Here is a 26652-nt window from a genome sequence, read left to right as displayed (position 1 = left end):
ATTCCACAGTTCATTGAGCATCAGTGCAGAGTCATGCCGCTTGGGGGCCAGGCACAGGAAGTGCAGGCGTACCTCCTAATGAGATGGCTTTGTGGGAGGCAATTGTCATTGGACTTTGGACAAGATGTGTGAACCTCAGCGGTGAAGGGAGCAGAGTTTGCTCAGGGAGAATCACGGACACCCTAAGCTTGATTTGGGCACCTCTGATTCAATCCTCTCTCTCCCTCTAGAGACAATTTAATTATGTTACAAATTAGCTTCGCTGCTGCTGAGAGCCTGTGGGTCTTCATTGATTCCTCACAATTCCCTTTCTCCTCCTCCTTTTTTAGTTTCTGTTTGTTGAAGCGCTCTGATTAACTTTCTTGGCTTGACACTTCCCACTGTTTCCGAGTGCTTTGGAAGATGAACCACAGCTGCTTAGCAAAAGAACAACAAGAAGTAGTAGTAAAGGAAAAATATGTCTTGTTTCATCTCCCTGTCATGGGCAGAGCATCCCATCCTCCCCCAAAGAAACTGTTTTGTGCATTTTGGATTGTGTTGCTCCCCGCTGGTCTAGAGAAGAGGAAAATTCAAGTAGGTCATTTATGTATGCTTTTTAATGATCAGCAAACTGGAGTGCCTTCCCTGCAAAGAAAGGCTAACTATTTAGGGCATTTTTGTTTAGGAAGTTAGACAATGAAGCAAATGTGGTTTTTTCCGCATCTCTCAAAATTCTAGAATCCAGGCATCCAATGAAATGGATTGGCTGAAGACTTAGGACAGACAAAGGAAAAGGCTTCTTCAAACGGCACATTGTAAATAGAGCCAGTGTGGCGTAGTGGTTAGAATATTGGACTAGGATCTCGGAGGCCAGGGTTCAAATCCCCACTCAGCCATGAAGCTCACTGGGTGACCTTTGAGCCAGTCTCACGGCCTAACCTGCACCACAGGGTTGTTGTGAGGATAAATATGAGGCTAACTACCTTGTGCTCCTTGCAGGAAAGATGGGATAGAAATATAAAAATGATAATTGTACAAGAAGCTAAGGGTTTGCACATTTGTAAAAAAAAAAAAAATGAAAATACGTTTTTCTTATTCACACAGTGCTATGAACTTATTTATTATTTGATTTATATCCCGCCCTTCCTCCCAGCAGGAGCCCAGGGAGGCAAACAAAAGCACTAAAAACACTTTAAAACATCATAAAAACAAACATTAAAATATATTAAAACAAAACCACTTTAAAAACATTTTTTTAAAAAAGGTTTGAAGACTTTTTTTAAAAAAAGGTTAAAAAAGATTGTTTTTTTTTTTTAAAGGTTTAAAAGCATATTAAAAAGCAATTCCAACACAGTAGCAGACTGGGATAAGGTCTCAACTTAAAAGGCTTATAGAACATAGAGTGGCACAGGATGCTTCACAGAAGGAAATGTGGAATGAGGAAGGGTGGGATATAAATCTAATAAATTAATGATGATGATACAAATATTAGTATTATTACTCTGTTATTTATGGAATTCACTGGCATCACCATCTTCAATGGCTTCACAAGGGGATTAGATCAATTCATGGGGAATAGGGGCTCTCAGTGGCTCCTGATCATGATGGCCGTGTACCAAGTATAAGGAACCTTTTTTGGCCCAGCTGGCCAGATTTTTATTTTATGTAGAGTCTACATTATGCAATTCGTTTCTTGACGATTTTGTGTTTGCCTTTGAAGTCGTAGCCTGGCTCCCTGTGGATATCAGTATGCGCAGCAGGAGAAGCTTCGCAAACTGGCAGGCTTATTTATGTCTGCTGAATATTTTGGGTGTGATTTCTAGAAACGGGGTAGCAAAAAATGGGACGTTGTTGGTTTTCTCTCATTTGTGCGACATTTTGTGGTATTTGTGAGACAGGGAAGATTTACAGTATTCTCCCTGGTGCCTGCTCCTAATGACCTCATACTATGTGGCAGCATGAAAGTAGAATTAATCTGTCACTGATTGACAAAAAAAAGGTGTTGATTGCCTAATCCAAATACATTGGGTAGGAAAGGGACAAGCGTGGCACAGGTTTTTTAAAATTAAGTTAAACTGTCTGACACAAAGTTCTCCACCACCAGCTGCACGCACTCCTTCCGCCTCATCCCACTGTATTATAGAACGATTCTCTTTTAAGGTAGATTGAATTAAATCCAGGGCAACCCAAACAACCGAGAATTGCATTTTCTTTTTTCAATTTACGTGGGCATGGCCGTGTCAGAAGGAATCCTCATCCTGATCCGTCAGCTGACGGGGATGACAGAAATAGGAGCCATTGCCGTGGATGATTGATGGGAGATCACTGGCGCCCCTTCTAGATTCCTTGGCTTCTCTGAGTCTCCCTCTTAAAGGTCAGCCAGTGCCAGGGCTTGGAACAGCTGGTGGTGCCAGGGACGCGAGAGGAGCAGATAGATGCAACCCAAAATTTCTCAGAAGCAATTTTGAGCTTTTTCCTCTCTTTCGATGGCTACTAACTCTACTGGCCTTGTTGTATCTCCACTGCTGGAGGCAGAATGCTTCTGAATGCCAGTTGCTGGAAGCCGCAGGAGATGAGAGCTGGTCTTGCACTCGGGTCCTGCTTGTGGGCTTCCCATTGGGGCATCTGGTTGGCCACTGTGTGATCAGCATGCTGGACTAGATGGGCTCTAGACCTTCAGCAGCAAGGTCTTATGTTCTCATCTCTCTAGACCAGCCTTTCCCATCCTGTAGGTCCCCCAGATTTTTATTTATTTATTTTATTTAATTAAGCTTATATACCGCCCAACTAGCAACAGCTCTCTGGGCAGTGAACATTAAAAATACAATAAAAATAACACAAAACTGTACACAAAACTGTACAGTCTAAAATCAAAATATAATAGTTTATAATTAAAATGAATTAAAATGCCTCAGAGAAGAGAAAGGTTTTAACCTGGCGCCGAAAAGATGATAGTGTCGGCGCCAGGCGCACCTCCTCGGGGAGACCATTCCATAGTTTGGGGGCCACCACTGAGAAGGCCCTAGATCTTGTCACCACTCTTTGGGCTTCCCTATGAGTCGGAACCCGGAGGAGGGCCTTCGTAGTAGACCGTAGTGTACGGGCCGGTTCATATCGGGAGAGGCGTTCCGACAGATATCGTGGTCCCGCGCCGTATAAGGCTTTATAGGTAAGTACCAACACTTTGAATCTGGCCCGGAAGCATATTGGAAGCCAGTGCAAACGGGCTAGCACAGGTGTTATATGCTCAGACCGCTTAGTTCTTGTTAGCAGTCTGGCTGCCGCATTTTGCACTAGCTGTAGCTTCCCAATCGTCTTCAAAGGTAGCCCTACGTAAAGCGCATTGCAGTAGTCCAGACGCGAGGTTACCATAGCATGTACCACTGATGAGAGGTCCTCCTTACTCAGATAGGGACGTAGCTGGGCTACCAACCGAAGTTGGTAGAACGCATTCCGGGCCACCGAGGCTACATGAGCCTCAAGTGTGAGGGAAGAGTCTAAGATGACTCCCAGACTACGCACCTGTTCCTTTAGGGGGAGTGTAACCCCATCCAGGACAGGGTATATATCCACCATCCGATCAGAGAAACCATCCACCAACAGCATCTCAGTCTTGTCAGGATTGAGTCTCAGATGTTGCTGGACTACAGTTCCCATATTTCCTGACCATTGGCCATGCTGGCTGGGGCTGATGGGAGTTGTAGTCCAGTTGCAGGAAGCCAGATTTCAACTGGACATCAGGAAAAACTTCCTAACTGTTAGAGCCATATGACAATGGAACCAATTGCCTAGAGAGGTAGTGGGCTCTCCGACACTGGAGGCCTTCAAGAGGCAGCTGGACAACCATCTGTCGGGAATGCTTTGATTTGGATTCCTTCATTGCACAAGGGGGTTGGACTTGATGGCCTTATAGGCCTCTTCCAACTCTACTATTCTATGATTCTATAATTGTATGACATCTGGGGACCCAACAGTTGGGAAAGGCTGCTTCTAGACAACAAAGACCGCTTTGCAGAATTTCAGGATGAGCCTTGCTGGAATAGGCTATCTGGTCCAGCATCCCATTTTCACTGTGGCCAAACAGGTGCTTATGGGAAGCCCACAAGGAGGCACTGAATGCAACAGCCTTCCCCAACTGGTGCCCTCCAGGTGTTGTTGGATCTCAGCTCCCGTCAGCCTCAGCTGGCATGGCCAATGGTCAGGGATGCTGGGGGTTGTCATCCAGAAGGGCATCAGGCTGGAAAACAGAATATTCAAACAATATTCTGTACTCTGATTATTTTCCTCCCCCACCTTACACACACACACAGAATGTCACGAAATGGTGCTGGGTTTGGGCATTATGGAGGGGGTCCAGTTTGGCTTGCAAGGCCATTTCCCTCAAACTATATCCCGCCTCTCAATCAGCTGATGTCACAAGAAAGGCCGGCTGATGGGAGGGAAGGCAGGATTGAATGCTGCCTTGCCTGTGCAGGCCTATTCCCAGCATCAGGATTTAACTTCCCCACTTCTCAGCTGACAAGCAGTCGGTTTGCCTGTGCATGCCTGTTCCTTGCACGGAGCAGGCCTGCACAGCCAAAGCAAGTAGGCCTTTTTTTCTTTTTTTTTTTTGCAAGCATGGGTTGCAAGTGGAGAAGTCGCGCTTGCAGCTGAGGCTTGCAAAATGCAACAATCCAGGTGTCTTTCTCCTCTTTTTATCCCCTGATGAGAAAGGAAGAAAGAAGGCTTTGTCAGCCCTATTGGAAAATGACAGTCCAGCTGCCAACAGCTGCCATTGAAATAGCAACAAAAACACAGCTCCTCCTGTCTCTTGGCCCCTGCTAATGGTGAGCCCCACCTAGAGATGTGAAGGCCCAGAAAAAAACTTGGAAAAGATAGGAAAAACAAAACAAAACTGGTTTCCCCCAGGGTTCTGTTTCTGGGGGAAAAAAGAACTTATTTTCCCAGGTTTTCCCCTGGGCCTTCACACCTCTAGCCCCAACCCTGACAAAGTGTTGGGAGAAATTCAGTGAAATGGTCCATCCCCAATTTCTCTGCCCACAGCTAAGGGGAGAGAATCTTGAGAGGCCATTTGTACGCTGCTCTAATCCTGCACAGCGGCTCCATCTGTTGCTGGCTCCAGATGCCAGAGTCACCAGCTCTGAAAGGGCACGCCGGCTGAGGAAAGAGTGCAGGCATCTGTAGGGTGTGGTCGAGTGGTTATTTTGCCAAAGCAGAGAGTCACTTTTAAGCTGCTCTGTAAGCCGCTGTGGATTAAAGATGGGGGTGCAATGCGCAGACGCTTCTCTTGGATCTTGGCACTGTAGTTAGTAGGGCATTTGAAGCTGTGTATTGCCCCTGTGTGCATCTTTGGCAGTTTAGTATACAGATATATACAGCAGGAAACAAAGTCAGTTTTTTAGTATACAGATGGAAACAGAATGTGGAGGTGGTTTTTTTTGTACAATTGGAAAACTGATAATGTGCAGTTTGAAGAACAGGATGGGGAATTAGACATATTATCTCTCTCTCTCTTTCTCTCTCTCTGTCTGATTTATATCCCATCCCTCCCAGTAGGATCCCAGGGGCAGCAAACAAAAACACTAAAAACACTCTAAAACATCATAAAAACAGACATTAAAAGATATTAGATGAAAACATCTTTAAAAACATATTTAAAAGCAATACCAGCACAGACTGGGATAAGGCCTCTACTTAAAAGGCTTGTTGAAAAAGGAAGGTCTTCAGACGTTGCTGAAAAGACTACAGAGATGACGCCTGTTTAATATTTAAGGGGAGGGAATTCCACAGGGTCGGTGCTACTTAAGGCTGCCAGGTTCAGAAGCATTCCAAAACCTGAGATTTCAGAGGCGGGCCCCTAGTGATGTAATTAAGCATGATACACTAAGCAACAACCACAGGTGCTTGGAGCATACTACTCAAACAAACAAAAAATCTCCAATTGGAAATTAAGATAGAAATCTTAGCTAAATAAGTATTTTCCCAAGTCCAGCTGAAGTGACGGGATCATTCCTTCTTGCCTGGGTTGGGAACATTTAATCTAGCCTGCTTGCTTCTGGGAAGAAGGGTTTAAGTGCCCTCAGTCTAGGCTAGTCACCAGAAGGCCATTGTGGGAAGAAGGGAGCCTAGTGTGGAGATGTTAAATGGGAGCACTCAGGAGTAAAGATGGATGCCCCTGAAGGCTGCAGTTCTAAATACACTTACTAAGGGACTAAGCCTCATAGAACTCAACAGGACTTACTTCTGAGTAGGTATGGTTAGGATTCTGCTGTTGGTAAGGCTTGACTAGGGATTCTCTGCAGAGATATCCATATCAAAGCAGGGTTGGCAACCCCTTGCCTGCCTTTTAATGTGGCTGCTCCAAACCTCTTTACAGACTTGACCCTTCACTGCAGAGAGAGGTTTGGGAAATGAGTAACAGTTAAGAAGATTCTCTACCCTTTCCTGCCTAATCTGTGGGCTGCTATGAACTCACTTTGACAGCCAACCCAATTCCAGTGAGTAATAATCAACAGAGAGAAAACACCCATGGTTTGGTCTGCTGTCACAGGCAGTGAAGGAGAAGAAGAAAGAAGGAGAACTGTGTACACCTTGACCTCTTTGGAGGAAAATTGAGATAGAAATGGAATAATAAATAAATAGGGTTGTAGTCAACTAAGTCCTACTCAGAGGAGCCCACTGAAATTAATGACCCTAATTTAGCCATGTCTGTTACTTCAGTGGCTCTACTTTGAGTAGGACCAGCATTGAATACCACCTTTAGTGGTATTTTCATCAACCATAAAAGGCTCCCAGAGTGGTATACAGATCAAGAAAACAAACATAAAAGACAGCCCCTGCCCTCAGTGTTATCTAAAATATGATACCAAAGGGAAAAAAAAGATGGGGAGAACAGAGGAAAGAAGCAAACTCAAGCACTAATTCTCAGTTACAAAGTTCTTACAGTCAACAGGAATGGAAACAGTTCAAGAAGAGAGAAAGTGCCAAAAGATGCTTCTCTCTCAGCAGAGCCAATGGAGTGGCCCTGCTTCCTTTCTCTCCCTCTAGGTGTAACGATAGACATGACAGCCCTATCCCTATTTTCATCTGTGAAATGGTTTGATCATCTGCTTTCCCATGCAGCAGAAAGTTGTTTTCCCCCGGCGGGATCAGACACACATCAAGGAGAGGTATCACCTTATTATAATGAAATAATTCTGCAGATCCGTATCATTGATTTCACCCTCTGATCTTTTCTTCTAGATTTTGCAGAATTTGTCTTCCTCGGCCTGTTCCTCACTGAGATGTCCTTGAAGATGTATGGCCTGGGGCCAAGGAACTATTTCCATTCCTCGTTCAACTGCTTTGACTTTGGGGTAAGAGATATGGGGTGAGAAGGCACGGGTTGAAGTCCTGTCTGTGCATTCATGATATTCTGTGTACACTTCCCCCACCCCCGGTTATGGGTTATGTCTTGATTCCCAGCACTGAAAACTACCTTATACTGAGTAAGATTCTTCATTCATCTACACTGGCTGCCAGTGGCTCCCCAGGTTTCAGGCAAGTGTCTCTCCTGGTGGGGCGGAAGGCAGGGAGCCCAACAATAGGTGGCGCCACAGCCAATGACATGCAGAGCCCACTTATTCTAGTTTTCTACCTATCCTCCCTCCTGAGTTCTACAAAGGGCAACGCTAAGGAGGAGGAAGCTGACAGCCAGTGCCACCCCACACCCACCCTGGATGTAAGTCAGAAGGCAGACAGTTGAGGGTAGACTGAGACTGGTGGGTCACTGCCCCATTCGCCCGAATGGCGCAGCCTCCACTTGTATCGTATTTGCTAATAAGTTCTACCTTGTTGGAACCCAGCTAGGAATCATAGAATAGCAGAGTTGGAAGGGGCCTATAAGGCCATCAAGTCCAACCCCCTGCTCAATGCAGGGATCCAAATCAAATGGTCCCAACTTTAGTGTTCAGTGATACATCTTTGCATTTGAGGACCTTTTCTAGTTCTCTCACAGTGGCCCTCCTCAGTCCTAGCCTTCTTCTGATTTCTTGACTATTGTCTCCATTTTGGTTAATGACTGTGCCAAGGTATTGATAATCCTTGACAAGTTCAACGTCCTCGTTGTCAAGTTACATAACTATTCTGTTGTCATTACTTTAGTCTTCTTGATGTTCAGCTGTAGTCCTGCTTTTGTGCTTTCCTCTTTATCTTTCATCAGCATTCATTTCAAATCATTACCGGTTTCTGCTAAGAGTATGGTATCATCTGCATATCTTAAATTATTGATATTTCTCCCTCCAATTTAGAGAGATCTTTTAAACCGGTCTTTGGCGTCATAAGAGCTAGAAACTTGGATTCCTAAAAAAATTTAAACTGAGATTTTTCGGGGTGCTGGTAGGTGAAGCAGTAAATATCAGATCCTGGACTTTTTTAAAAAAAAGGAAGGATGAGCATCGCAATGCAGGATCGTAATGCCTCTGTTGTTTTTGTAACAGGGTTGAAAGCCATCCTACGCTAGGGATGGAAAGAGCCGTCAACTTTGGCTCTCTCCGTTTTTTCATTTTTCCAATCTTAAATTCAGTCCTCCCCATTTCTGCAGCAATTTGTGATTTTTTTTTACATCCTCATGAAAATTCTCCAGCCTTTTAGTGCAATTTTTTTCCTAATCGCTTATTTTTTGGTAGGGAGATTTGGCTGACGTACGCATTTTTGCAAGCCATTTCTCATAATATACAATGCATTTGCATGTGTTGCTTTCACTCATATGTTATGCACACTTGCCCCTAATATATGCATTTTTGTAAGCATGGTTTAGTTGATGAACTACATTGCAAAATTCAAATAAATGCAAACTTCCAAAGATAGCTGTGTTTTGGTTCTCATGTTGTTTCAGAAAGAGCAAATTTGATCAGTTCTGCTTGAAGTGAGAATAGAATCAAATGTCTCACCCATTCCTACCCTACACTTGAGCAACAGTCAGATTGCAGGTGCCATTTCTGGGAAGGCACCCCAACAACATGTTGGAGATTGTGGGTTGTCTCCAAGTAATTTCTACTCAGAATAGACCCATTCAACTTCATAGACCTAAGTTAGTCATGCCCATCAATTTCAGTGGGTCTACTCTGAATAGGACTAGCATTGGATACAATGCTTTGGATACAATACTCTTATTTTTATTTATTTATTTATCAGTTACATCACTAGGTTGCCGTTCCTTCTGAGGGGATCCTGTGGTGCTGTACAACAAGATGTGAATACACAAAATGCATTTTGTAAATAAAACGTAACAATAACCAGCAGAACTATAAAATATCAACAGAACCATTAAGCAGATACAGAAACAAACATCTGCAGCTGTTTGGTATTCAAACAATGCAACTTAGTTTGTGAAAGGCTGACTCCTTAATGGAGGGTTTGAACACACAGTCCTGGTGTGATGTGCCATATTTCTGTGTAAATAATTGTCGTGTATTGATTTCATTGTTTATGGTCAGTGAAGTTTTCCGAGGTTGCGTATGGTAAGTAGTGTGAGTTGGGAGGGGGGATTGAGAGTAGGAAATGTTGGTGAATGCTGCATGCGATTGACTGGGTGAATATAGAATGACTGATATATCTTTGAAAGGTTTGACAGTTGAAGTGGGATAGGGATTGCAATTGGAGTGGGATACGGTTTGACGTTTGGAGGAGAGGGTTGGAGGGCATGTATGGGAGTGAGGGGGTTGTAGAGGGTTATATGGGCAGGTTAATATTAATTAGCAACACAGTCTGCACTGTATAGGTGAAGAACATATTCAGAAACCACATGCTTGAGTACCTGAAACAATCTTGCTTCAGAAACATCTGCTAAACAAATAAACATATTTGTTCTTTTTAAACACGCCTGGCTCTTGGCCAGCTATTACAAGAATGCAAGGATGTCAAAACATAAACAAGAAGGGAGAAACAGTGTCAATGGTGGCAGCAAAGTACCTGAGAAAGTAACTGTAGCAGTTTACAGAGGACACACCCAGGACTGTTATCTTTGAGAGTCATAAAGAAACACTGGGGGGGTTGAGGCTTGGCTTGGGCAACCTGGATAATTATAACAAGGGCTGAGGGAAACAGGCAGAGTCCCCGATAGCAGTTTTGTTATAAAGGGTGCGGAAGACGAGGGAAACCACGTCTCCCTCTGCTAAAGGTGGAGTGTTGGCAGGGTGGTGAAGCGACACCAGGCCTCAGCAGACACTGGAGACGTTCGCAGAACTAGGCCCTTGGGTTGGATTCATTGTTAGTCCTACTCGGAGCAGACCCATTGGGAACCGATGGACATGGGTAACTTAGGTACATTAATTTCAGCGGGTCTGCTCTGAATAGAGCTTAGTTGGATGCAACCTCCTTTCTCTGGAAATTGCACATTGCCTGTCATCAGACCTTCTTTTTCTCCCACATCAGCCCATCACCCCTTTCTCTCTTGCAGGTGATTGTGGGAAGCATCTTTGAAGTCATCTGGGCTGCAGTAAAGCCTGGGACCTCCTTTGGCATCAGTGTGTTGAGAGCTCTTCGGCTGCTGAGGATTTTCAAAGTCACCAAGTATGTTTCAGGTTGCGTTATTTATTGTTTTAAATGACCAAAACATTTTTGTCCTGTAAAAAACCCTATATTCTCTGCCTCTTTTCTGCCCTGCTTGCCTCACATACTTATTTGCAAAAGTCTTCTCCCCCCCCACTTCTTCACTGCAGCCCCACAGGTTATGTGGGGCTCTTCTGTTCAATCTGTAGTGTTCTGTTTTTGTTTGAAACTGTTTACTGGCATTTATATTGGTGTGGTTATATTGTTAGAACTGGCCCTTATGGCAAAGGGCTGGAGAGAAATCTTATAAATGAATGCATTAAAGAAAGAATGGATGATGAGCGAGCACGTGCAAGAGTGGGCAGGGAAGAAACTAAAGGAGAGCAGGCGAGTGAACGAGCACATGAGCAAATGAGAGCAAGCAAGTGTGAGCATGAGTGAGCGCGAGCGAATGAGCGCAAATGAGAGTGAAGGAGCACAAGTGTGAGAGAGTGAAGAACGACCAATGAGAGAGTGTGAACTAGGCAGTACACACTGGCCCTGCCTGCAAGATCCCCAGCCTTCTTGTTTTGGGCAGAGAAAGTCCAAATCTGTCTTCTGTGTGGGCTTCTCTCGAATCTTAGTGGTAGCGTCTGCACCACTGGGAGCCATGCATTATCCGGGATCCCAACAACACGGAGGGCTGCATTCGTGTTGAAGAGAACATCAGTAGAAGCCTCCAGTCTTAGCTAGTTTGCTCCCACTTTAACCATTGTCTCTTTAATTAATATCAAATTTCTTCCAAAAAAAGAGAACAGTTCTGCATTTTTGTCCCCTGACTGCTCTCCATCAATTAATGAAAAAAGAAATCACACTTGAAAAACTACTGAATGGAGGAAGGCAGAGAGCTTCTGTGAGGTTTTTTTCATTCTTCCGTCTTCCCAAATTCTCACACTTCCTAAAAGCCACATAATGTCCTCAGCCGGGCTTCCCTATAAGCTGAGGAAGCCACGAGGGTGGCCTACTATGGCGTTTCATGTTCATTCTTTTTCTTCTTCTCCTGAGTTCTTTTCTTTACTTTTAACAAAATCAATGTGGGAATTTTTTATTTTTTATTAAAAGAACATGTTTTTTCATAGATGCATAATGAAACGTATAATGCAATATTATAGTAGAGCAAAATGGTTATATGGGTGTGTATTCTCTTGGAATTCATCCATTCTTCTAAGAATCTATTTGTTTATACCTTAATTTCCCTTCCAGTAACTTTTACTATGTCCCAGATTTTTTCCAAATCATTTTGAGACTAGAGGAGCCATCCTCCACCCTCCCCATGCTTTAACAGTGCTTATATTTTTGCAGCAGGAAGTTGGTTTAATGTTACTTCTAAATCATCTTCTAATACTGTGTTTTCCCAATAATAATATTTTGGGGTCATTGGGTAATGGGTATCCAATTATTTCTGTAAGAAGATTACAGGTCGTGCTCCAATAATTCTGTGTTATAAGGCAGTGTCAACATTTTTGCATAAAATCTCCTTGAGATATCTTGCATCTCCAGCAATTACTGTTGGATATATTTGAGTAAGGCTGTATTTTATTTTGTTAAAAAATATTATTTCAGCTCTGCAGATAACATTCTTTTTAAAGGTAAAAGGAGGGGTTTCCCTGAACATCCAAATTAGTAAGCGCACTGATCTTTGGCTGTGTGTGGCAAGTTCCCCAGCTTCCCACATTTCAGTTAAAGTCCAGGGGTGTTGTGAAGCAACTCCTTTTTCAAATCAGGGAGTGTGGGCAGGCAGGGAAGCCATACAGCACTGGAAAAAATGTTTAATGGGAAGAAAAACATTCACACCACCCTTGGTAACCTCTTAGGGTGCATAAATCTGTCAGTTTCACTTTGAAATTGATGAATCTGTCTATTTCAATCTCCATTTATCAGTTTTCCAATCTTAAATTCAGATCACTACATTTCCAGATCAGTTTGCATTTTTTTTAAAAAAAAATCACCAAGATTTGTCATAATTTTAGTGCACATTTGCACTAATGTACACATTTTGTATGCAGTTTTGCCTAATGTACACATTTTTGCAAGCAATTTTAATATACTTGTTTGCATATTATGTTCACTAACTATGCATTTTATGTACACATCCCCCTAATATGCACATTTTGAAGAACAGTGATGCTTCAATTCACATATTGTTTCAGGAAGTGCAATAAAATGTGAACCCATCTGTATTTCTACTCCATCCCTATCCAGCTTACGACAATAAAGCAAGATCAACCTTGCACCCACTGAAATTCTCTAGAAATCCTAAGGCCGCTGAGCAAACATGGAAGAAAAACAGAAATGTCTTTTTCAGGGGAAGTACACTTCTGAGAAATTGGAGGACAGGTTTTGGCATAACACTAATGACTACTGTTGTTGCGGTGAATGACGATCCGCGGATGGTGCCTCATGTCCCTGCAGTAAAGCTTACTGTGACTCCGGCGCATGCGTTTAGCATTGTGGCACCTCTGGAATCCTTTTCTCTTAGAAGCAAAGTAGGCCCCTGACATTTTATGCTTCCAATGCTTGTTGAAAATGTTTTTCTTCCCAAGCCGTCCCAAATATTTCATTTCTGCAGTTTTTAATTCTTGTTGGGGATTTTAGGTCTTAATGCTGTTTTATGATCTGCATTACTTTTCGTGTTCAGTTTCTGTTCTCTGAGGATTCCTGTTCTCTGAACACAGAGAGGTTTGTAAACTTCAAAATAAATGAATGAAATGAAAAGGATGGCAGGGGAGAATTTCAGCTCAGAGTAGAGCATGTGCAGAAGGTTCCAGGTTCAATCCCCGGCATCTCCTGGTAGGGCTGGGAAAGGCTCCTGACTGTAACCCTGGACAAATGCTGCCAGTCAGTGTAGAGTCATTTCTTTGATGTGGCAGCAACTGTGTTCTGAAACTTCCTGCCAATTGACATTCAGCAGGCACCGTCACTGTACTCTAATTTTAGATACTTGTTGAAAATATTTCTGTTTCAGCACACCTATCCAGACACGTAATTTAGTTACATTTATTTTAAACATTTTATTTTCTGTCTTTGTTTCTGGCTTTATGCATATTTGCTTTTTTAAATTGGTTTGTGTATTTTAGCCATGATTTATATGCAATTGGACTTTTACACCACTTGGAGAATTTCTTTCTTTCTTTTTTTTTTTGAGCAAGATGTTAATACATTTTCTAAATAAGAGTGATGGTCTGACTCGGGAGTTGAATTAACTACTGTTGTTCTGCTTGCAGAACAGACTTCCTCTTGCACAAGGGAAATCCTCTCCCCTGCACACACTCACCCTCAAAATCTGTTCCAAAGGTTTCAATGACCCTCTGGAGCAGATTTTGGGAGTGCATGGGGAGAGGAGAGAAAGAGGAAGTCCTGATGCTTGAGTGGAATGCCACACACACAGTGTTGGATACAACCCTGGATTCCTATGTACACCTCTATCGATAAAACAACTTTTATCACAGGGATTTATGCAGAGCTTGGAAAAGTTACTTTTTTTGAACTACAACTCCCATCAGCCCCAGCAAGCATGGCCACTGGATTGGGCTGATGGGAGTTGTAGTTCAAAAAAGTGACTTTTCCAAGCTCTGGGTTTATGAGAGGCAGCCATTGCCTTTTCTCATGTAGGCCTGGGGATGACAATCAGCATACCATTTGCCTATGAAGAAGCACTCTGCCTAGGCTCTTGAGTAGAATGACCTCACTGAAACTGAGCCTGGAATGTGGTTTTCAGGTAAACTAACTGCAGAGCATAGACAAGTGCAAACCCAAAGCTTGTGAGTGATCACACAAAACATTCCCTCCACTTGGGGTGAAATACCTTGCTTATCCCATCTGGGGATGGAGGACAATATCTGCTAAATAGGACTTAGTACCGGATTCCGACTGAATTCAACAGTCCACTATCTTTTCGGACCAGCACTGATTTCTTGCAGTGAGCTGCAGCTATAATCAGGAGAGATTTTTTGTGGTGGGCCGCAGTTGTAAAAGGCATGGATTTTTTAAACCAATTTTCCCCCAATATGCCATAATTATCTTCATAATTTCACCTAAGTTGATGCATTCGTAACAGTGTGTAGGTGTGATAAATAGGAAAAAATAAACCATGTGAAAAAACACCATGATCATTTACATAGGCATTTAGGTTAAAAATTATGCTTTTTTTTCACAACCAAAAAAACCCAAAACAGCAGATCGAATTGGCAAGCACCAAAGCAAGCAGGAACAAAAAAAGGGTGGATCAGGATGGAACAACGGACTCTTGGAATACAAGTGGATCAGAACTAGGCAGCGAACCCCATTCCCCCTCCCATCTGACCACTTTGACAAATGAGATTGCCCTCCGTTCCAATGACAAATGGCCCCAAATGCCCTGCTCTTACTTCTTTCTGAATACGGGTTCATTAACCTCTCCAACACCCCATCCCACCTCATTGTGATAGGTCCATTTCCTGATTTGTTAACTGCCTTGGCTTGGAATCCTAGGTACTGGAACTCCTTGAGGAATCTGGTGGTCTCCTTGCTGAATTCCATGAAGTCCATTATCAGCTTGCTGTTCCTCCTCTTCCTCTTCATCGTTGTGTTTGCTTTGCTGGGGATGCAGCTTTTCGGAGGACAGTAAGTTCAGTTCTCAGATCTCAATACACTTTTGAAGGGGTGTCTGCCTGCTAAGAATAGCACTTTCTCCACTTGTGGTTCCCAGAAACTGGTATTCAGAGGCTGACTGCATTTGCAATAACTATGGTATCAAGTTCAGATTTTGCCCTCAAAATGCTTTGCAGGTCTCTCACCCCAGACCACAGAGTGCCTAGCTCTGGGGTGGTGACCCTTTGGCACTCCAGATGTTGCTGAACTACAATTCCCATCATCCCCAGCAAGCATGGCCCATGGGCAGGGATGATGGCAGTTGTGGTTCAGCAACATCTGGAGTGCCAAAGGGTTGCCACCCCTGGCCTAACTTGTCCCTATCCCAAATGGGTTCACCACTTTGAAATAGGTCTGTTTCATGTCCTGTTTGTGAGCTTCCCAATGGTTATCTAGTTAGCTGTTGTTAGAACAGGATGCTGGACTAGATGGGCCTTTGGCCTGATCCAGCAGGTCCCCTCTTATGTTTTTATGGTACGTAGTCTAGGAGTACTCTTCAAATCAAATCTCTCACTGGAGGCCCAGGTATCTTCAGTGGCAAGGAGCGCTTACGCCCAGCTCTGGTTGGTACACTAGCTATGGTTATGGTCATGTGCTCTTGTGACCTCCAGAGCTACAATTCCTAGAACTGTTTAACAATCAATCTCTTTTCCCAGGGAACTCTTGGAATTGTAGTTCTGTGAGGGGAATAGGGGTCTCCTAACAACTCTCAGCACCCTTAACAAACTACAGTTCCCAGGATGCTTTGAGAGAAGCCATGACTATTTAAAGTGGCATGATACTGCTGTACATGTATTATGCAGATGGGGCCTGTTGCATGTGCCCAAATATCAAAACTGTGTTTTTAGTTGTTTTAAATGGGTGTAATTTTTAAATTCATATATATATAAAATTTATATATATAAAAATATGGGTGGGCTTGGAATGGGTATGGAGTGCTGCATGTCTGTGGTGGGATGCATGAGGAAGCCAGGGGAAGGGAAGGGAATCGGCCTTGGTCACCCTGATGGATGACCTTTATTGGGAGAAGGACAGGGAGAGTGCGTCCCTGTGATTCTTATTTGATCTCTCAGCAGCTTTTGATACCATTGACCATGGAATCCGTGGTGATACCAAGATGGTAAGATGGGTATCAGTGGCACTGTTTTATAGTGGTTTTGATCCTGTCTCCAGGGTTGTTTTCAGAGAATAGCATTGGGTGATTGGCTTTCAACCGCCTGGCAGATGTGCTGTGGGGTGCCGCAGGGTACTGTCTTGTCCCCAATGCTGTTTAACATCTATATGAAGCCCTTGGGAGCGGTCATCAGGAGATTTGGGGTGAGGTGTCAGCAGTATGCTGATGATACCCAGTTATATTTCTCTTTGACATCTGAATCAGGAGAGGCCATGCAAGTCCTGGACCAGTGCCTGGATTTGGTGGTGGGCTGGATAGTGAGGCTAATAGTTTGAATAGTTTGAAGGATTAGTTTGAGTCCTAGCACTGTGGCTTGGCGGTTCCCAAATTTGGATAATAGGTCAGTTTTGCTGCTTTGGATGGGTTCCCTCTGAAAGAGAAGGTTCATAATCTGGGGGTGCTCTTGGATCCATCTTTGTCGCTAGAGGCCCAGGTGATCTCAGTTGCTAGAAGTGCCTTTTACCGGCTTCGGCTGGTAAGACACTTGTCGCCATTTCTGGACTGGGATAGCCTGACCACTGTTGTCCATGCACTGGTAACCTCCAGGCTGGATTACTGTAACACACTGTATGTGGGTTGGTCTGGAAGCTGCAGCTGGTACAAAATATGGCAGCACAATTGCTCACTAGGACAGGATGTCACCAACTTGTCACCCCACTGCTGAAAGAATTGCACTGGCTTCCCACTAGCTACTGGGCCAAGTTCAAGGGTCTGGCTTTGGTATGCAAAGCCCTGTACAGCTTGGGACCAAGATACCTGAAAAACCCTCTTACTCCTTATATACCCAGTCGATCACTGCACTCTGCAGGTGAGGGCCTCCAGCAAACACCATCTTATCAGGCTGTCTGTTCCGCAAAACACAGGAAGCAGACCTTTAGTATTGTGGCACTGACACTTTTGAATCCCTTCCCCTTAAGTCTTAGTCAGACGTCATCTCTGTTATCTTTTTGGTGTCTATTAAAGACCTTCCTCTTTCAGCAAGCCTTTTAAATAGAGACCTTACACCAGTCTGCATCTGTGTTGGAATTGGCTTTTAAATATGTTTTTAAAGTTCTTTTTTTAAAAGATGTTTTTAAGATGTTTTGTTTTAATATGTTTTCAGTTATGCTTTATTTTAATATGTTCTAAAGTTGTTTGTTTTTAAGATGTTTTAAAGTGCTTTGGTGTTTTTGCTTGCTGCCCTGGGCTCCTTCTGGGAGGAAAGGTGGGATATAAATAAAATAAAATAAAATATTCTGGGAAAAGGTGTGGCTGGCTGGCTGGAACCCTCAACAGGAAGCACTCCACACTGCAACATTTTGTTGCACATCCCAGTTGTGCCAATGTCAGTTGATGACCATTGGACAAGGTGGAGTGGCCAAGGGGGCCACCGGAGGTGGGGCCAATTTATCCTGCTTCCCCCCCTCAATCCTCTTCCCTTGCAAAGATACAAGATGTGGGCAACTGAGCAACACAGTGGTACAATTCCTTAGAATATAACTGAACTCAACCCTGTGAGGTAGGTTAGGTGGAGAGACTCCTCCTCCTTCAGTTCCAACTCCCCTGTCCCTAGACAAGGGTGAAGGTTGGGACCTGCCAGCCATAGTGATGTTTGTGATTGGCTGTGCTGTCTACAGCTCTGGGCAGCCAGCACTGGAAAGGGACAGGAAAGACTGCAAGGACTCTGATGGATAGAAAATTTATGCATGTAACTAGTGAGAGTGGGGTACAGGGACAGGCCTGGTGCACTACAGCTGTGGATTTTGGGGTGCAGAAAAATACCGGTAGGGCTCTGCCACACCTTGTCCCAGAGATCAGCCTCCCTTGCCAATCGATGGGAAGAGCAAAGGATGGGTTCTCTATTGCCTTGCTTAGTGCCTTCCAAAGGCACCTAGCTGTCCCCTGTGTGAGCCAGGATGCTAAGTCTAGGTGGAACTTCGCCCTCATCCAGCAAAGCTGCTCTTATAAGATTCTTGGCGTACGTCTACACTGTTGTTAATATTCATTTTTTCTGCCTCTTTCTAGGTTTCATTTTAACGATGAAACGCCAACCACAAACTTTGACACTTTCCCCACTGCCATTCTTACTGTGTTTCAGGTAAGGGCATTCTTGGTGCAAAAGAGTTAAAGGGGTCTCGGAGATCATCTAGTCCACCCCCACTGCTCACATAGGACGTCCACTCTTTACAGTATCCTTGATAGGTGGCCAACCAGCCTCTGCTTGAAAACTTTGAACCAAGGAGAGCCTACCATCTTCCGAGGCAATCTGTTCCACCATTGAACAGTTTCTGTCATTGGGAAGTTCTTCCTAATGTGTAGCAATTCATGTCCTACCCTCTGGAGCAACTGAAAACACATTTCTTTCCATTATCTATGTGACAGCTCTTCAAGTATTGGAAGATGGCTATCAGATTGCCTCTGAGTCATCACATCTCCACCAGGCTAAATATACCCAACTTGTTAAACCTTTCCTCATCAGACCGTGGGCAGCATTCAACTAACTTTAGTTCGTTAGTGCTAGCGCAAGAGAGTCTTCCCCCCTCTCCACCCCCTGCACACACTTTAACCCTAACCCATCCCCGGGTCTGCTCTGCAGGGTTGGAGGGACCCTCAGAACAGATTTAGAGGGTGCACGGGGGGAGGAGAGGGGGAGATTGTTCCATTGTATAAGGAGAAATCATTGCACTGATGGAACTATTGACTTAGTGCTATGTTGAATACAGCCCTTTGCCTCCAGGCCTCTCAGCAACAGCCTTGCAATGTGGGCCAATATTATTGAATCCAAGTTACAGTAAGGTTGGGGTAGAGGCTGAATCCAAGAGAGAACCCAGGGGTGGGGTACTGGATCTTGCCAACAGACCAGATCATGCTCCCCTCCCCCGTGCGGGCCAAGAGACTGGGAGGAGCCACCCACCTGTCAATCGACTGATGTCACAATGACATCAGGGGACCTTTACCACCCCCGTTGAAAACAATATTTTGCACGGGGCTTTGAAGGGAGCTTCCATTGTCAGGCCTTCCTGGGCCCCTCTCCAAGTGCTGTGCACCGTAGCTGATTGCTGGATCTTGAGAAGCCTCTTCCAAAGCACTATCTTGTAGGGCACTTTTCATAGGGCTTTGGAGGCAGTCAGCTGCTTGGTGCTGCCTGCAAACCCTCTTTCAGCTCAGCCAGGTTTTTTCGTGCCCCACACCTGGCACATAATAACAATACTAGTGCTTTTTTGTGACGGTGCTCACCTCTTTTTTTTACTGGCAGCCATTGGGTGCTGGCACCCACAACACGTTGATCAAGATATGAGTACCAGCACCTAATTTTTTAAAAGCAAAAGAGCATTATCATCATCATCTGCCCTTCACTAGCAGGTCCCAGGGCAGGTTACAACAGTTTGAAATTCAGTATTAAAAAGAATTGAAACAAATCACCATCACAGGAATAGGGTGGGTCCTGAAAATGCACATCTCAGGTCTCGAAAGGCCAGAGTAAAGAGGTGAGTCTTTAAAACTGTACAGTGAAGGTCCAGGATGCACCTCTGGGGGGAAGGAATTCCACAACTTAGGGGCTGCCACAGAGAAGGCCCTCTTTCGAACCGCTCCCTTCTGAAGGGAACCACCAAAAGGGACCCCTCTGCTAATCTTAACACTCCAGAGGGTCTGTAGGGAAGACTATATGACATCAGGTGTAGGACAGGTGGGCACAGCTTAGCCAAAATGGCTTCATGGCCCACAGAGGGTGCCTGGTAGGCCTGATTAGGTCTGAGCACTAGGAAATTCCTCACCCCTTAGTTAGATAGATAGTTAGATAGTGGCTTGCCCTACCAGTTTGTGGCAGATAAGAGATACGAATTAGGGTTTTAGAGCCACACTCCTAGCAATGTGGGCCTTCTTACAGGCCTTGTCACACCATCAAGTATTTGACTGGGAAAGAAAAACAAGTGTGCAATGATTGTGGGAATGCCAGTGTCCTTACTTTGTTGGGTACAGAACTCTGCATGAAATACAAGGCTCTGAGAAAGGAGAGCTCAGAATTGCTGTCCCAGATAGTTTGCAAACATCAGAGGAGACCTCCATTAGGGACGGACAAACCTGCCAATGTCAGTCTCTCTTCCTTTCCAATTTTTCCAGTGGGAAGCTCAGTTTGCCCACTAATGCATCAATTTACATTCTTTTTTTTTAAGAAGTCCTCATGAAAACGCAATTCTCCAAATATACACATTGTTGGACGCAATTTTTCCTAATGCATGTTATGTTAGTTTTCATGAAGATCCCCATTTTATGCACATTTCCCCCAGTGTGTACATTTTTGGTTTTCTTGTACACGCGTTTTGTTTGGAGAACTGTATGGCAAAATTTGTAGGCATTTTTTGTATGCAATTCTGCTGAAATACACATTTTTGGAAGCAATTTTTCATAATATACTACCCTGTTCTCACCACGTTCCTGAAGACGAGAGACTGCCCCCGCAGAAATATGAGCGAGGGCAACACAAGGCCAGTATCCAGGGCCAGTCTGAAACCTGAGTCCAGAGTCTACCTCAAAAGGTCAGGCAAGAATCAGGGTCAGAAGCCATGAAGTCAGTAAGGAAGGCAGGTAAGGGGCAAGGCAAGAGACAGGTCTGGGGTCCACAGGCTGGCTGGCTGGCTGGCTATTTGATTGATTGATTGATTGATTGATATGCCACCCTTCCTCCCAGTAGGAGCTCCTGCTGGGAGGAAGGGTGGAATATGAATCACAAAACAATAATAGTAGCAGTAGCAGTAATAGTAACAACAAACAATAATAATAATAGGAGCTGTTCAGATGGGTCATGTACAGAACAGGTGCAGTATAGACATTGTTCCTGCAGCCTTTCCAGCCTAGCGCTGGAGTTTTAAGCTGGAGCTGCTGAACCAGACCCCAAACTTCACTCCTAAGGAGTCCTGGCCTGTAGTTGGGTACTCCTCCGGATGGGATGCCTCTCCTTTGGGCTCGGGGGCTGTTCAGCTTCGATGTCAGAGGCTGAACTTGGCCCCGGTGCAGATAGCTCATCTTGGGCCTCATCACAGGATCCTGGCCCTTCACCCTTAGGTGGAGCACGAGCCAGGGCTGCGTCCAAGACGAGAACCTCCTGATCTTCCTCTGATGAAGACTCCTCTAATGAGGAGGACTCTGGCTGGGACATTTTCCCAGTGATATTTTTCACTGAGATCTGCAGTTTATCACATTACCCCCGTGTGCACCTTTTTTTTTTTGTACACGTGTTTTGGTTGGGAAACGGTATCACAAATGTCAGAGACGTGTGGATTCTGCGGGATAGCTGTGTTTTGATTTGCGCGTTCTTTTGGGAAGTGCAGATTTGGTGGGTCCGTAATATAATGTGAACTAAACTGAATTCATCCCCCATTCCTAACCTCCAACTGATTTCCTCTGAAACTAGACAAGACCAGCAGTTTTTTTCGCCAGCACACAGTCGCAGCCCTTGCCGTTCCTGTCACATCACCCACTCTATAGAATCCATCTCCGTGGCCCCTGCGGGTCACAGCGCAATGTTGGTGAGCCGCCGAGGTGACCTGCTTTCCGTCTTCAGCATGGGCTCTCTAAATCAACGAGAGCAATAGCCTTGAGAGATGGGTCTGAGCTCCTGGGAAATAATGAAAAGAGCGCGGGAGGGGAATGCTTGCCATCCTGGTTTCTGCAGAGTGCGATAATTGGGGATGGGAATGCTAATCAGGGCGGAAGCATATGAAAAGCCAACCTTTTCCAGCTAAACTCAGAGAGGCAAGCAGGAAAACATGCGGAGCCGGAATCTGCTGCTGTTCCGTTCGCTGGGAGCTTCACGTTTGGGAGGATGACCCCTCCACTTGTGAAAGTCAGACAGGAACGGGTGCCTCCAAAGGGGGAGGGCTCTTCCTGTCCGATCCCAGCTTGGCACTCCCGTCTGGCTGCCTCCGACAGCGGAGCTCCATTGCCCTCAGGTCCTGCTTTGTGAGGTTCCCACTGGGGCATTGGCTGGCCGCTGTAAGGACAGGGTGCTAGCCCAGGTGGGCCTTTGGCTTCATGCAGCCAGGTTCTTTTTATATTGTTACAGCTGGCAGATAGCAGGACTGTGGCAGAGCTAGTCGCTGAGTCTGTGACACCAATGTATTTCCCCATTTACGATAAACAAACAACACCTCTTTTTCCCTCTTGGTTAAATTTTCCTCCTCTCTTTCCTCCCACCTTAGCCACGGGAGGGGAAGAAATCCCCCTCCCCGCCCCATGTTTGCATTGAGGGGTTGAAGCCCTAATTCAGCCGTTAAGGCTGGGGCTCCAAATTGATTTGGGGTCCGGATCTGTGCGGAGCCCTAGTGAAGGGCATTCCTGTCTGCTCTAGACACAAACAAATACAAACCAGAATTATTTTAGGTGCACACACAATGAGGCAGCAGCAACTATGGAAGAACCAAACGCGGGAGGAGGAAGCCTTGAGGCAGCTGGTCCCTTCAAAGTCTCTGCACGATAAAAAGCATCTTTGCCAGCCTCCAAAAATTGGAGGTAGCCTGAAGAGCTTTCTTAATTAGGGCGCCACTATAGAGGGAAAAAACCTAGTACCTTATAGTATAGAGACTTATCCTAGATCAAGATTGGGGATGTTTTTTCAGCCAGAGGGCCGCATTCCTTCATGGACAACTTTTAAGGGGCCACACGCTAGGGGTGGGTGGAGTCAGAGGCAGAAGAGTGTGGCGTGATGGATGTGACATTTCAGCCACCCAAAAGTCAGAGGTCTCCATGGGTTGTATCTAATGTTAGCCCTACCTAGTGCAGATTCACACCATGCATATAAGTGACATCCAACGTGCATTTCAAGCATATAAACTTCCCCCAAAGAATCCTGGGAACTGTGGTTTCCCCCTCCCAGAGGTACAACTTCCCCGCACCCTTAACAAACTATGGTTCCCGTGATTCTTTGAAGGAAGTCTTGTGCTTTAAATGTGCATTGGATGTGCTTTAAATGTATGGTGTGGACTGCGCCTCCGAAGCAGATCCCTTGAAATGAATAAACGCTTAGGTGCATGAATTTCAGTGGGTCTACTCTGAATAAAATGTAGTTGGACACAACCCTAGGTGTAGATAAATACACTCTCTGTCTGGGTGAGCAAGAGAGATTGTCACAGTGAAGAGCTTGAGGAGGGAGTAAAGTAGAAGCAGTCCTGGGGTGTAGCCTGGAGAGAGGCCCGAAAGGCTGCATTTGGCCCCCAAGGCTGAGGCTGCCTGCCAGTGCTCTAAATAACCAAGCCACCTGTTATCTTTTCTTCTCTCACTCTCTCTTCATTTCCCCCCCCCCAATTAACTTTATAGATTCTGACCGGAGAAGACTGGAACGCAGTGATGTACCAGGGGATAGAATCTCAAGGGGGCGTCCACTCAGGAATGTTCTCGTCCATCTACTTCATTGTCCTGACACTCTTTGGTAACTGTATCCTTGCGCTGCGAAAATCTGATTTGCTAATGGCGTCTTACGCTGCCGCCATTGCTAGCAAATGCACCTTCAGCCTCAGCAGAGACTTGCTAATGGGCAGCTGGTGAAAGTTACTGGAAAGCCATTCGCTGAAGTATCGATTTTATGTGAAATGTAGTTGTTTATGTGAAGAGTGTGTGTGTGTGTGTGTAGGGGGGGAAGAAGTATGTAGCTGATGAAATCCTAAACACTTGGAAGCCCCTTTAAGCACAGGTTTGCTGCTGTTGTTTTCCCCCGAAGCGGCATTAACATTAAGCCATGCTTTATAGCACAGTGGGGAAGAGAGCCTGGCTGGGAGTCCACAGTCTGTGAGTTCAAATCCCCGCTCGTGTCTCCTGAGTGTCAAAGGCCAGCTAAAGGTCACCCCCACAGTGAGTGGCTCAGGGGTTACATGCCCTGCCATCTGTGCAGCCGTGGGCAAGCGGCATAGTCCCAAGGAGCCCAGTTGCCCCCCAGCTGGCAGTTGCAGACAAGGACGGGGCTGGCTTGTGCAGCTGTGGCAAGCTGAGCAGGCCCTAACCAGCTGGGGAGGACTAGCTTCAGAGGGAGGCAATGGTAAACCCGCTCTGAATGCCGCTTACCATGAAATCCCTATTCATAGGGTCGCCATAAGTCGGGATCGACTTGAAGGCAGTCCATTTCCAGTTTTGTAAAAACTATGGTTTGTTCATCTCACCAGTGACAAAAGTTGACTTGGTTTGCTTTCCAGCTGCTTGTGCCTCTGTGGCTTGGGGAGCACCTGGAGTGAGATTGGCAAACAAACCATAGCTGAGGAAGGCTGCTGGGTTCAGACGTAATGCCAAACCGTAGCGAAAGCAAGCAATGGGCTTCATAAGCCACCTCTAAACCATGGCTTCGCATAGTGGCTTGTTGCCAGAAAACAAACCACAGTCTGCTGGGCTGGGTTCAGACATTCGAACAAAATAAATGAACATCGCTTAGCACAAAGGTGGGGAAAAAAATTCGGCCAAGAGCCACATTCCCTTCTGGACAACCTTCTGGGGAGGGGCACATGCCAATGACGGGTGGGGCCAGAGCCAAAAGTCGGTGGGGCAATGAATGAATATTTTACCATTGTACGGTAGGCTAGTTTCTGCACCCACTCACACATCCCTCCTTCCCCAGACAAGCAAGAGGCATTATCAGAATTCAAGGATACATTCTAGCCAAGGGAAAAAATCTCAAGGAGGGCACAAAGTAGCCAGATGGAGAGGCCTGGAGGGTTGCCTTGGGCCTGAGATTCCCCACCCCTGGCTTAGGACATGACAGGAACACGGTGCTGCAAATTTTAGCTGCCGTTCAGCCTCCGGAGTTCCAAGCCAATTATTTATTTGCTTCCATTTCTACAGGCTGACAAACTGGACATGCCTGTTAATTGAATGAATATGCATGCTTTTTAAATTGTAATTAGCAGCTGTAGGGAGCTCTGAGCGGTCTTGGCGTTACTGCGACTTCCCTTGATGGAGGGCCACCTGTTGTCTGAAATGTGTTGGCTTTTTAAAACACACACACACACACACACTGACCAAATCTTTCTTTGCACTCTTCTAGAGCAATCTCCTTTGTGCAGACTTTCCTTTCCTTCCTGCCCTCAATTCCCACTATATCTGTGTCTCCATTTGACTACAATTGCTAATGCTCACACTGGGGCCATTATTTTCCCAGGAGGGAGATTCCTTCTCGTTGCTTCCCAGCTTTGTTAACTGTCAAGTGAAAATGGAACAGAAGCATCTGGGAAGAAATGCAAACGTTAGCTTATTCTATTGGAAACAGGCATGACTTGAAATAATGAGGCTGAAGGAAGGAACGGGAACATCTGTGCGATACAGACGGTCCAGGTAGCTGCAGGTAACAATATCCAAGAGTGCAATGGTGGCGATTTCCTGACCTAATAAATTTAGGCTCAGATACTGCCTACAAAGCATTTAGAGAACAATCCACGATGCTGACTTTAGGGATCTCTGAGGAATTTGATGTTGGTTTTTTCCAGTGATGGTGAACCTGAGGCCAGATGTGATCCTCCATGCCTCTCTGTCTGGGCTCAAGGTTCTCCCTCCCTGGTTTATATGATGGTTTGGCCACATTTTTTACTTTCTTGCCAGTGTGGTGTAGTGGTTAAGGTGTTGGTCTACGACCTGAGAGACCAGGGTTCGAATCCCGACACAGCCTTGAAGCTCACTGGGTGACCTTGAGCCAGTCACTGCCTCTCAGCCTCAGAGGAAGGCAATGGTAAACCCCTTCTGAATACCGCTTACCATGAAAAGCCTATTCATAGGGTCACCATAAGTCGGAATTGACTTGAAGGCAGTCCATTTCCGTTTACCGCTTGTAGACCAGTGGTTCCGAAATGTTCTTCCTCATGGACCACTTGGAAATTTCAGAGGGTCTTAGCCGATCCCTTCATGAATTTTTCTACCTGTTGTGCTGTGTTTGATGTTGTATGATTTCTAAGTGCATTTTTATTGCATTTCTTGAAAGTGGGCTGCCTTCAAGTCGATTCCGACTTATGGCGACCCTATGAATCAGGTGTTCGTGGTAAGGGGTATTCAGAGGTGGTTTACTATTGCCTTCCTCTGAGGCTGAGAGGCAGTGACTGGCCCAAGGTCACCCAGTGAGCTTCATGGCTATGTGGGGATTTGAACCCCGCTCTCCCAGGACGTAGTCCAGCACCTTGACCACTACGCCACAATTGCATTTCTTATATACGTTATTTTATTGTATTATGATTTGAATTCCACAAACCATCTCAGATGTTAAGATCAGCAGAGGGGGCCCTCTTGATAGTTCTGCCACCCTCAGAAGTTTGGGGGTGGTGGCTCAGGAGAGGACCTTCACTGTGGCAGCCCCT

General features: G+C 45.2%; 1 protein-coding gene across 1 annotated transcript in view; it reads left to right on the top strand.

Annotated features, from left to right (window-relative positions):
- The window catches only part of CACNA1B (calcium voltage-gated channel subunit alpha1 B), a 348989-nt gene that overhangs the window by 198405 nt on the left and 123932 nt on the right, over positions 1 to 26652 (top strand). The window contains exons 11-15 of the mRNA XM_061604351.1: positions 7222 to 7334; positions 10418 to 10530; positions 15019 to 15150; positions 18356 to 18428; positions 23645 to 23762. Coding sequence (XP_061460335.1) covers positions 7222 to 7334; positions 10418 to 10530; positions 15019 to 15150; positions 18356 to 18428; positions 23645 to 23762 — 549 coding nt within the window. The remainder of the gene's footprint in view (positions 1 to 7221; positions 7335 to 10417; positions 10531 to 15018; positions 15151 to 18355; positions 18429 to 23644; positions 23763 to 26652) is intronic.

The sequence above is a fragment of the Rhineura floridana genome, chromosome 20, assembly GCF_030035675.1.
Source record: "Rhineura floridana isolate rRhiFlo1 chromosome 20, rRhiFlo1.hap2, whole genome shotgun sequence".
Lineage (NCBI taxonomy): Eukaryota > Metazoa > Chordata > Lepidosauria > Squamata > Rhineuridae > Rhineura > Rhineura floridana.
Note: the sequence above shows the minus strand (reverse complement) of the source record. Positions and strands in the feature narration are given on the sequence as shown.